Here is a 12,483-nt window from a genome sequence, read left to right on the forward strand (position 1 = left end):
TTTTTTACATAAGTACCTAAGGCTGGGAGGAAAATTCCAGGTCAGCAAGTTGATCCCTCCTTGAGAAGGTTTTTGCTCATGTTCTATAGTCTGTGGCTTCTGGACTTTCTATTCTATATGCAGAGTATAATCTTTTCCCTATTTCCACTTTAAACATGTCACAATCCCTTTATTTTATCTTCTCTGCAAAGGAGGTATCTTTCAACTAAGAGCTCTTGCCTCAAACAGCTTTTCTGCAAAGTAGCATTTAACCTGCCTCACACTTGCTCTTAAAACTTCACTTGTGTAGGATGAGCAGGACAAAATTTTTTAACCTCTTCTCATAAGAAATGCAGGTGGATGGGAAGAAGCAGGCAATCCAACCATTTGTCTGCCCCCTTCCAGCTTGAATGCTTTTTCTGAATGTGGTACCCAAGGTAAGGCAGAGAATTCTGGGGGAAGGCTCAAGCAGCACCTCACATACTAAGAATGGGGTTTCCCTCTTCTGTAGAAAGGCCTGGGCAGGCAAAATGGGTAGAAATATATCATATTACATATCCTGGGTTTGGACCCATAATGTGATCAGCCAGCTCAGGTGGTTAGAGGTCGTCACACCAGGGACACTTCTTTACAGAGGTTTCCCAAAACAGCTCATAGGAGCCATGTGGGTACCTCCCCGTGGGGCACAGGCAGCAGAGTCCCTGTATCCTACTTTTACACTTGTGTTCACCATGGCAATAAATCATAAACCCCAAGTCAATATAAAGGGTTAACTGCTGCTCTAGGATGTTCAACCTTGCTGCAGATTAAACTCTTTCCTTGGTTTCTCAATTCACTTATTTCCTCTGAAGCAGGAGCTGCAATGCTAATTCCTTCTGCAGGATATGCACCCGCACAAAGGAACTACATCTTGGCACATATAATCCTCAGGGAACCAGGAAAATATTAGTACCTTCAGAGCAGTTTTGTTTTCTTAGGCTGTCTGCACACCTCAGAAATAAAACAGAATCACAGAAGTTCTTCCTGCTGTTTGCAGTGTGCAAACACCACGAGTCACTGAGTTTCCCAGGGGCACCACCTTTGGTGTGACAGAGGCTTCTGCTTACCCAGCCTCCAATCCTCAATAAACAGGTAACCAACCCAGCAAACAGCTCCAGCTGCAAGGCACAGAGCCTCCAGGGAGGGCTGAGCAAGCCCAGCCTTTCCAGGGTAAGGAATGGGCCAAAGACAGGACTTGCCTTCTCACTAAGGTCCTGGGAGACTTCAGCTGCCATTAGACTGCTGGGCAAATCTCTAGCAATAGCTCTAAGTTCAAGTTCAGACCTTCAAATAAAGGGCTGAGAAGGAGCAGGCCCACAAATGTTCCTGCTATCCAACGAATCTTCTCCAAAAGATAGGAATGGAAGTCCCACCATCCTTCTATCAAGCCAGAGCTTTTGCCCTCTTCTGGACTTCTTCTAAGCCCTTGTCTGCCGAAGGTGTGGTAGCTTGAGTCTAGTTAAAGTACCACAAATCATTAACTCTGTCCTGCCCAGCCATGCTTTGCAACTCACATACCTCAAATGCCTTCTCCTTCTGGCTATGTTCTTGGTCTCTTGAGGGCATTAACAAGCTTAGGTAAAGCAGCCTGTTTTCACAGCTTCATTAAAAATATCAAAGCACAAACTAGACCATTGAAATTACTACCATGGTCAGCCTCAGGAGCCCCAAGACACCTGTGTGTTTTGGATGAGTGGCAAATGAGCAAAAGAGAGAAATAACAGAACAATAATGGATTGCTGAACCAGTACTGAGTCTGGCATAGTTCTTATTGCTGGCATTTTAGTCCAGGTGAGACCATGACTTAATGGAATTATTAATGAACTTTTCTTCCTTGTAATGTGTGTTTTTAGGTGATTGCTGGCTCCTAGCTGCCATTGCATCTCTCACTTTGAATCCAGATATTCTGTTCCGTGTTGTTCCCAAGGCTCAGAGTTTCCAGAAGGACTATGCTGGAATCTTTCATTTCCAGGTACCTGCATGATCAGGGGATTGAGAATGAAAGAGGAAAATGCTAGTATTTAACTAGTAGCAGCTTTTTTTGTTGTTGTTTGGAGCAAGTGAAATAATCAACAGCTACAGTGTGTACATGAAATTGATGGGGGAGAGAGAAAGAAAATTAGAACAGAGTTAAATAATGTTAAATGAGACCTGCTCACTGCTGAGTTTCTGCTGTCTTACAGCTGATGGGGCTCTGGGGAGTTATACAGATTTTGTAAACTGAGCTGAACCATCAGGTTGTGTGAGCCCAAACCAAGCTCTGTTGCTGCCAGCTGTTAAAAGTGAATTCAGGCTTGTGTGATTCCTTCTCTTTCCTCCCCTTCCCTCCCTGCTTTGCCTTTATTTCCTTGCCTGTGGACACAGACTGTTGAGATTTAGCCAACCTGCTTTGACTGGAGGTTAGACTCAGGTTGGAGCAGTGTGGAATTACCCTGCAAAGCTAAAGGAGCTGTTCCGGTGATGACAGAAATTTTCAAGCACATACCTACCTATCCCTTGCACCAGCTCACCTGTGAGTGTTATGGTGTGAATTATCATCTCTCCTTTCAGGAATGCAGCAAATCCTGGAGTAAACATTTCTAGCTTTCAGGCCAAAATTTAGCACTAGGAATGTTTCACACATTTCCTAGTATTTTCAGAAGGGATTAGCTCTATTGAGTGTTTCCTCTTTAGATGACCTCTCCTTGCAGCATTTTTACAGGGGTATTGGTTTTTATTTCCCTAAGGATTGAGCCTTGAGATAGTTTAGAGTATCCGATCTCCATGCTGGCGTTCTGGGCTGTCCACCGTGTAAACTCAGTTTACATGTTCAGACAGTGGTTTTGATGTTTTGTGTAACAAGATGCTGTTAATATTTCCTATCAGCAAAATCAAAGATAGCATTAAGAAGCCTGCTGAATGCTCCCCAGAGCTGGGAGGAGTTTGTCTCTATTACAAAGGAGAGGAATCCAGCATGGGAGTAAACCCTACAGTGTCTCATGCAAGGGAAGGTGATGACAGATGAAGGGGTAGAAGGATGGTAGCGTGGAGCTATCATGGGCACACCAGCCCCCATCATCTTTTCCTTTCTTCTTTCCCTCAGTTCTGGCAGTACGGGGAGTGGGTGGACGTGGTGGTGGACGACAGGCTGCCCACCAAGAACGGGAAGCTGCTCTTTGTGCACTCGGAGGAAGGCAATGAGTTCTGGAGCGCGCTGCTGGAGAAGGCCTACGCCAAGTACGGGGCCGGGTGGGAGCTGTGCCCCTGGCTGTGCCCCTGGTGGAGGCGCAGGCCGGGGGTGTCAGTCACAACACACTTCACTCTAATGCGGCTTCCTCCCCACCCAGCATTTACAGTTCCCTCTAGGTCCATAAAGGGTGTTGGCAACTGTGTTTCAAGGGGCTTTAATTCTGTTGCCCCAAGTCACATTGATGACCAACCAAATTAAGAGATACTAAATGATAAAGCCTTCTTTCTGTGGTACCTTGTGCTTGCAGGTGGAGATGGACCCTTGTATCCTTCTTATCATCTCTCCCACAGATTGAATGGCTCTTATGAAGCTCTAGCAGGAGGGTCCACTGTGGAGGGCTTTGAGGATTTTACTGGAGGCATCTCTGAGTCCTATGAGCTGCAGAGGGCTCCTTCAAACCTGTACCAAATCATCCAGAAGGCTCTGAGAGCTGGGTCGCTGCTTGGCTGCTCCATCGATGTAAGAGGCTGACAAAGCTTTACTCTCCTTGTTGTTCCTCTCAGGGCTCTGGTTCATACTGTGACAAAAGCCCAGACCAACGTTAGATATAGGCAGGAAGGTCTGATAGAAAAACAAACTGTGATTAATGTGAGACCTCTATTGATTTCAGTATCAAAAACTCTGGACAAGGTTCTTAATAACCAATTCTATCGTGTCTCCCTATTTACATGACAGCATGTGATAATGCTTAGAGCTCTCCACTACCTACTGGTCTTCTGGAACTCCAATTTCATTCTCTGAGTATCTTTCCTCATTCAAATTTTGTGTAATTTCAGCTCCAGGCACTCGACTGCCAGAGACAAACTCGCTGAGACACTTTGTTGTAGCCTGTAGTCTGATTCTGGCTTTGGTTTTCAGTCCTAAAGATTACTGACACCTGTAATACAAACACTCTCAAGTTAGAGATGATGTTTGAACATGTTTTGGAAACGTCACACCTTTCACATCCTGTTTCATTACCTTGTTTGCCTTGTGGTGTATAGAATTACCAGAGTTCCAATTTTGACATACTGGATCTCGACTGAGACAGGCTAGAGCTAAGTTCATGTGAACATGTCTTTGCAAGGGACTGGGTCTGTCACCTGAGCTGGGAATTGGATTTAGATTTAGATTTCATTGTGCATTCTTGAATTTCTTCTGTGCTTGGACTGCATATTGAGGGGCATGAAACTGCAGCTTTTGCTGTGGATCTCACCTTAATTTAATATACTTTGCATCAAGAATATTGGTATTCATTTTGCACACCACTTTGGATATCTTCCCCCATATTAATTTGCTTATGAAAGCTGAGTTCATGCACAGTATATAATCATAAATGTGCATACTTTTATTGCTCCAGATAACTGCTACAGCTGAAATAGAAGCAGTCACAAGTCTGAAGCTGGTAAAAGGACATGCTTACTCTATCACTGGAGCAGAGGAGGTAAGCCACCTCTCTGGGGCCGTCATGGAAAGCAGCTTGGGGTTGCAACACTGCAGTGCCTTCAACTTTCTGATGTCTTTCAGTGACTGACAGTAAAAATGTTCCTAACTTATGCACCCTCTTACAGAAAAAGGAAGTACCTGTCATACTCAGCCAGGGCAGAAGCTCTGTACAGGTAGTGGTGTGGAGCAGTCTGCCACTTGTATGGTACCAACAGGCTGGGGTACAAAGCATAAAGGTGGGCCAAGCTGTTAGCAAAATTCAGGATGCAGAAAGGAGAAGCAGGAGAGGAGGCAGCCACTCCCAAAATGCTTATACTGTGTGAGGTGGGAGCAAGTACTTTGCCAGTCAGAGCTGATGGGAAAGGAGTAAAAGCCTCTTTGATGAACTCTGCTGTGAGTCTCACCTTGAGAGCGAGCCCAGGTATTCCTGCTCCTCTGAAACTGGAATCGTTACAGAGATGTCCATGCCAGATAAACTCCTTCCAACCTTGCCATGTTGTGCAATGTTTCCTGCTTTTGAGGATGTAGATATTCTGCTGGTTTGTAGCTGATGCTTTTCCTTGCAGGTTGCTGTCATTACATGAAGTGGTGAGTGCTGCAGCTAATGGCTCACTTGGTGGCACAGGATAATGTAAAATAAGGGTGGAAGGCATCTAGGTGTCTTTTAACTATTGCAAATTGTAATGGACTGCATCATTCAAGTACAAATCATGTTTTATCCTATCTGAAAAGCAACTGCCCTCTGATGATTGGAATAATGGAAGTGCTCAGGCTCTGTTTGTTGTGGATCTTTTAGGTGTATTACCGAGGACGGCCAGAGAAACTAGTGAGGCTTAGGAATCCCTGGGGTGAAGTAGAATGGACTGGATCTTGGAGTGATAAGTAGGTTTTTATATGCCCCTGCTTCTCTCTCTTTGGTGTATTTTGGAATCTATTAAGAATTAAATTGGGACAATGCAGTTAATCCAATCACAAAGTGCATTTAGGAGAGATACTAAATCAGTTGGAATAAACCACTATTAATTTATTACCAAGGTTGGATATTGATCCACTCTGTCCAGCGGGCATTAATACCTGCCTCAGGCAGAGCTTTCTTGTCAGAGACAGCAACCCTTGGTTTATCTCCGAGCAGCCCAATGCAAGCTGTACACACATCGTTTTGCAAGACAACTTTTCTCAAGCTGATCCTACCAATGGTGCAGGACCTAAGTAAAATACACAAACCAGTCCTGTTCCTGGGAGTTAAAGCAGGGATAAACCATTATACCTCTGCTTCAACTCTGAGGTTGCTCAGCTCTAAATCAGACCAGTATTTGGTACCTATCTGAGAATCTTGAAAAAGCAGGGACGCTGACTAAGCTAAGGACACAGAAGTTTGAAAATCTCTGTCAGAGATGAAACTGTCTAGGCTTCAACTGTCTTGGAATCTTGGGAGCATGGTAGTGACAACACCTCCTTTATTTTTATATTTAGAATGGCATAAATTTTACTGTCATTTGGGCCACAATATATTTTTTCACGCAACACTCTGAGATTTTCAGTTTCCTATCCTGACTGACTGCAGCCTGGGTGCTGATGTATTAAGCAAAGAAAATAAAGATAACATTACAATTACTTTTACTTTTTTCAGACCTGCTTTGCTCAGCCTCAAGGTAAGGTGCCTCAGGCACACACACATGCCATATCCTGGTTTTGTCACACCTGTTTTGCCGTGGGACACCCTTGCCGAGGCAGGTGCAGCACTGCATTGTCATGTGGAAGCAGATCAGAGCAGAATCCCTCCTGAGCACATTAATATCAGAATGGCAAGGGAGCAATGCTGTTTCCTGCAGTAAATTTTCTGATTCCACCTTTTTGCTTTCCTGTTCTTTCATGACCCCCAACAATGGAGGTTATATCATTTCCCTAGGGAGGATATCAGGCACCCCAATAGATCTTAAAATGGAGAAGCTCTGACTGACTTTCAGGCTGCAAATTTCCTAACCCAGCCAGTCTCTCTGTACCTTCTGGCACCTGGCAGGGGAGATTCAATTCAAGGCTTATTTGTTGCAAATACAGTAGCAGTATGATTCCAGCCCAGCATAGTCAGGTTGCAGGGTGTGCTGTCATTTGGAGGGGCACAAGGTCTATTTGTTGGAGAAATATATTCTCCTTTATCAGCCTGTGGTAGAATCTAACTCAGATCTCATTGTAGAGTAAAATGCAACAGCTGAACAGTGTGCTTTTGTGCTTTGTCTGCAGTGCTCCTGAGTGGAATTATGTTGATCCCAAACAAAAACAGGCTCTGGATAAGCAAGTAGATGATGGAGAATTTTGGTGAGAATTGTTCATTTAGCTTACTCTTTTGGACATTTTATGTGCCTTAAGCAATCCTTTCAGTTGGATGGAGAAACACTGCCAGCACCAAGGGGGTTAATAATGACATGCATGCATTGTTAGTCTCTTATTTATCCCCCTTCCTATTCAAATATTGCCTTTTATTAGAGCTTGCATAACTCAGCGCTTATCCAAAATATAGAGACCAGATGGTAATAAAATTAATGAGGTGGCAAGAATGAACCTCAGCTGCTCTACATTTTGAGGGGTTTTTTTTTGCCTAAAATGCTACACACCAATGAAAAAGTTCAGATTACCAGCTTGGGAAGAGTCTGTTTACTCAGACCTAATAGAAAGCCTGTCCTAACCCTGATCTGATTATATATGGATCAGTGCTGAACCGATGTCACTCTGTCCTAGCCCGGAAGGATAAACGGCCGCCGTCCTCCGGTGCAATCAGCTGCATGGGCCATCAGGCACTGGGAAATGAGAGCAGACCTCTGTTTGCAGCATGAAGCAATCAAGGTCTGTCACTCATGCAAACCTACCAGGAATGGCAAAAACAAACATCAGTGATAGGACTGAAGCAAAACACCAAACGGAGACTGTTTTCCTACAGAGTGCTGCTTTCACAAGGGCCAACTTTTACTCCCTTTAAATGGAATCTCCCTGCACATAGTGTTTCACCAGTTCCAGTGGATTTGCTTATGAAGTATGATCCAGGAGGGATTGCCCACAGCTGGGGATAAGAGAAAATGGTTTGACTGAGCCCATAATGTGTAACAGCCATTGACAAAGACTGTCTCCAGAAGCTGCAGCTCATTCAGGCATTGGGCAATTTTGTTTCCCAAAAGCCAGTTCCATGTTTCAGAATTCAATTAAATGCAGCTTTGGGCAGCTCTGTACTACCAATATGTGCTGCCCTGTTGGGAGAGGTGTCCAGCTGCAGCCACCTCTGTTGCAGGCTGATGGACTGACCTGGTGTTTTTGTGTGCCAGGATGGCATTTTCGGATTTCCAAAGGCAGTTTAGCCGCCTTGAGATCTGCAACTTGACTCCCGACACACTCTCGAGCAACGAAGTCAACAAATGGGACCTGACCCTGTTTAATGGACAGTGGAGACGGGGTTCGACTGCTGGGGGCTGCCAGAACTACCAAGGTAAGGACCCAACCAAATGGGCCTTTGGTGAAATTGAAAACATTCAAAACATAAGTGCTTGTGAACTGGAGGGGGCTGTGGTGGGAAGGAAGAGCAACAATATCTGTGGGGTTTAGACAGTAAGCAAAAGCCTGGGAGTTTAAATGAAGGTCTAATTCACACTTATTTCCTCCTGGGGGATTACCAGCCTACCAAGCAGTTAATTCGTGACAATATTGTATATTTTTTTTTTCTCTGTCTGCTTTTCCTGCTTACATGCCTTTTGCTACTGGCTGGAGTAATCCTCTGAAGGGCTGGGTAGGCCAGGAAAGTGTCACAGTTCAGTGGCACTGTTGTTTCCAATTCATTTTCAGGTTAGACCTCTGGAGAGGCTGTCTGGCATTTGGTCCTCTTGCAACAGCAACAGCCTCAGCCAAGGACATTGCCTGGAGATAAATGTCTGGCTGGAATTAACAATACCAGCTCCTCCCCGTTGGTCATTAGTGCCCATGAAATACTCTGGTGCTTTGATTTCCCACGGCTCCAATTGATACTCAGCGTGGCTGTGAAAACATAGACTCATATAACTCAATGGAAAGAACTGGAAAAACTCCAGGCAGAAGTCCTTCCACAGACACACTCTCTGTAGGTCTAGTGACAGCCATCTTGGCTGCAACGACAACAAAGTCTTCTCATTTTTGTCTCCTGTTGGGAATTCTTAGCAACATACTGGACCAATCCCCAGTTTAAAATCCGGTTGGAGGAACCAGATGATGACCATGAAGGGAGTTTGAACGAGCCATGCTGTACTGTTCTGGTGGGCTTGATGCAGAAGAACCGCAGGAGACAGAAGAGAATGGGAGAAGATCTGCTTAGTATTGGTTATTCACTTTATCAGGTAAAGTTTGTTCCTGATTTTAAAGGCTTTATTCCTTGTCCTGTTAAGCTGGAAAAAAGTTAGCAGTGTGTTCCATCTTGACATTCAGCACTACGCTTCAGTAAGAACTGGATTTTGCAAAATGATTCAATTACTTCCCTCATTTCTTCTTGACTCCCAAAATATGGGAAGACTCAGATAAATTGAGGCTCAGTTTTTGTCCCACTTCAGCAGTGTAAATTGGCAGTGTAAATTATCAAGCCAGTAATTTAGCAACGGTCTCATTGAGAATCTTCTCTTACAAAATCTGAATGGGGGCAGGCTCGGGGTGCCTGGCAATTCCAGATAAGTGTTTCTGATTACAGCCTATCATTAGTCCTCAGTAGTCACTTTCTTTTTTTTTATTATTTGTCCCTTGCATTTCAAACTTTTTTTGATCCATTGTCTGCCATATGCTACTGTTCTGGTTCAGTAAATTTGGGGTTTTGTTTACCCTGATTTTCCCAGTGTTGCTAAAAATATAATGTAGGGAAAAAACCTGCAGTGTAACTTCTCATTTCTGTGGTGTGAGGGTAGAGAAGCAAATGTAAAAATTTCCCCCCAGTCTCTTCATTACCAACATCATATGTGGAGAAAAGCAATCAAATGTTGTATAGACTCCACTGGATGAAGATCATTAGCCAGCACAGGTGGGAGCAGATGGGAATGGCTGACTTTTGCTAATAGATCTTGTGTGGGATGGCTTGAAATCAGGGAAGGTTTTCCCTATTTCCCAAGTGCCTGCATGCACACATGGCTCTCACTGAGCATGTTTCTGAGCTGCCTTCTCTGTGGTGCCAGGCACCCTCAGCTACCAGCATCCTGAATTTGTGCACTATGGATATCTGTCTGCTCCCATCACTGAGTACCACAGTGGAGAAGCTTTTGTGCTTTACATGTGATCTGTCTCATCTGCATCCTCTCTGGCCTTATCCACAGTAGGATAGACTTGGTGACTCTTAAGTCACTTAAGTGACTCTTAAGATGTAAATTTTTTGGAAAAACCTGGCTGCTAAGTCCTCTCAGGTAGGCACCCAGCTATGATCCCAGCTCCTTGGATCATGCACCTTTGTAGGTTTACTTCATCACAGCTGATGCTGTGGCTGGGGAGCTCCAGTGAGGACAGCAGAGATGATGACCTTAGGCAGATCTCTCTGCAGGAGAAGGTGAAAAGACATGTGTTCATGTCTGTCTACCTGTCCTGCAGAGCTTTTGTAAGCCACGTAGCTGCCTGCTGACAACAACTGTGTGTCCATCACCCAGCTCCTGGCCTTCCAATATGCTGGTTATAGGGAACAACACCTGAGGTCTCAGGCTCCAGAAACGTTGTATGGGTGATATTTTTAAAAGCTCTTCTGGGACTTGGGAGGACACTCTCTTTGGTTCTCACTGGAATCAGTGCTCTCAAGACAACTCATTGCTTTTGAGTTGAAAATTTGCCTTATATTTGGAGGTACAAGTTAACATAGCAATTCAGTTAATTTAGGAAGGGCCAAATCTTGAAACTTGCTACTTGTTATAGTTGCCTCACAACAATCTCATCATCCCCAGGCTGACTGCTAGTGACAGTAGCCTTATATTTCCATCATATTCAGTAGCAGTAGAGTGGTGGATTTTAGGTCTGCTGCAATAAACTCTCTGGTTTTGGTTAGCAAAGTGGGGCTAACTTGTTGACTTTCCTGACTGAGCATTTAGAGTCTTACTCAAATATTTCCAACCAACAGTATCATTCACAACACCACATCAGGAGAAAAGCAATTAAATGTGCTATTGATTTCTCTGGATGAAGATTCAGTTTTTCCTTTGGAACAGCTCTAGGACAGGACAGAATTTCATGGGTATCCAATACTATTATGTGTGGTTGTAATTGAAAATTTTTTTTAAAAGTGTCTAAAGGAGGCTTTATCTAAATTTTTTCCCCTCCTGGTAGGTGCAGGTATACAGCAGGCCTTTAACATTGTCTCTTTCCCTTCCTTTCAGATTCCTCAGGAGGTATGTAGTCTCTGCTGAAGACTTCCAGCCTCCACATGGGCACCCCCTCTTGCACTGGAGAATTTAGCTGCCAGGAAGACTTCTTCCTTACTAATGATATCTCTTCTGGAGAGCTTTGCCCTTGAATCACAGGACCAATATCTCAAGTTCTGAATAACCATTTTCAAGGGACTGGGGCACAAGGATTTATTACAGATGTGTGACTCCGAGTCTTGATCTCATTTATACTTGTTGAAATTTGACTTCCAGGAAGTTTGTACAACCGAGGTCAGAATTTGTTTAGTTCAGGTGAAGGCAGAACAGGATCTCGGTACTCTAAAACTGAGAAAATGTAGCTAATATTGTTTAGAAGAAATGTCAAGCTCTGTGGATCTGTTCCTTTTGCAGTTCTGAGCTGGGGCTCCTGGTAATGAACAAGCCCTGCTCAACCTTCTCTAATCCCCCCAGATGTCAATACTGAGGAAAAGAGACTTTTCATTGCTGAAGAAAGAGACCCCAGGGGTGTCTGGCAGTAGGAATAGCCTATACTCATTACTGAGGTCCAGCAGCCTATGCTGCCAATTTTTCCTTGTCTTTTCAGCCCTTTTTTCTCTCTCAGTAAATGAATGTGTGGCCATGTAGCAATTAACTGTGTTCTTTTAGCAGCCTTGCAAATGCAAAGGGAAAATGAATTTTATATATTGGAGAAGATATGGATCTGTCTTCTTAACTTTTGCAGTTCCACTTAGCTTAATATTGAGTGAGGGGAAAGGATGGGGTGGTGAATAAACACCAAATTCAATCTTATCTCAGAACAAAAGAGGGAAAACCCCATATTTTTCTACATTTTACAACAGAAAACCAGAATGATTATACAACATTTGGTAAGATCTTTGTGTGCTCTGGTCTTAGACAGACAGAAACCTTATCCCTAAGCAATGCTTCCCATCCTGCATCAGCCACACAGCACTTTTTGCGTGTCACTGAATCACACTTTTTGAAAGACATCTTTGTGGAGCAAAAGTCATGAATAGGAGTTTTATAGCAGGGATGTTGTTCTTAGACCACTGTTTCTTTTATGTCAGTGTTTTATTTTATGAACTGTGCAATGTTTAACTTCCTAAAGAGTATATTACTATTAGGGAAAATTTAAGTACTGTTTTCCACAAAATCCAAATGAATCTCCCTAGTATTACTAATAGAAGTTGGGTGAATCACCTAATGGGACCCCAAAAGTCTCACCCTTGTGACTACTATTTTGTCCTATTTACTATTCCTTTCTGTCTGTTTAAAGAAACCAGAGACTACAGTTCCTATGCAATTAGGAGATTTATTCCATACCATAAATTGCTGAAAAATATTCTGAAAATTAAATTTGTCGTCAAGCAGCCCATGAAAGCAAAAAAAAGCTCAATGCACGGATAATTTACAGTGTAGTAATTTGATCAGATATGAGCACACATTATGATA

The 12,483-nt window shown here is 43.5% G+C and overlaps 1 protein-coding gene across 1 annotated transcript in view; it reads left to right on the top strand.

The window, feature by feature from the left end:
• The window catches only part of LOC116441477 (calpain-8-like), a 29,720-nt gene that overhangs the window by 8,412 nt on the left and 8,825 nt on the right, over positions 1-12,483 (top strand). The window contains exons 3-11 of the mRNA XM_032103407.1: positions 1,872-1,990; positions 3,101-3,234; positions 3,538-3,706; positions 4,587-4,670; positions 5,469-5,554; positions 6,914-6,988; positions 7,987-8,147; positions 8,849-9,024; positions 11,023-11,034. Of these exons, the coding sequence (XP_031959298.1) occupies positions 1,872-1,990; positions 3,101-3,234; positions 3,538-3,706; positions 4,587-4,670; positions 5,469-5,554; positions 6,914-6,988; positions 7,987-8,147; positions 8,849-9,024; positions 11,023-11,034 (1,016 nt within the window). The remainder of the gene's footprint in view (positions 1-1,871; positions 1,991-3,100; positions 3,235-3,537; positions 3,707-4,586; positions 4,671-5,468; positions 5,555-6,913; positions 6,989-7,986; positions 8,148-8,848; positions 9,025-11,022; positions 11,035-12,483) is intronic.

Source organism: Corvus moneduloides, chromosome 3 (genome assembly GCF_009650955.1).
Source record: "Corvus moneduloides isolate bCorMon1 chromosome 3, bCorMon1.pri, whole genome shotgun sequence".
Taxonomy (NCBI): Eukaryota; Metazoa; Chordata; class Aves; order Passeriformes; family Corvidae; genus Corvus; species Corvus moneduloides.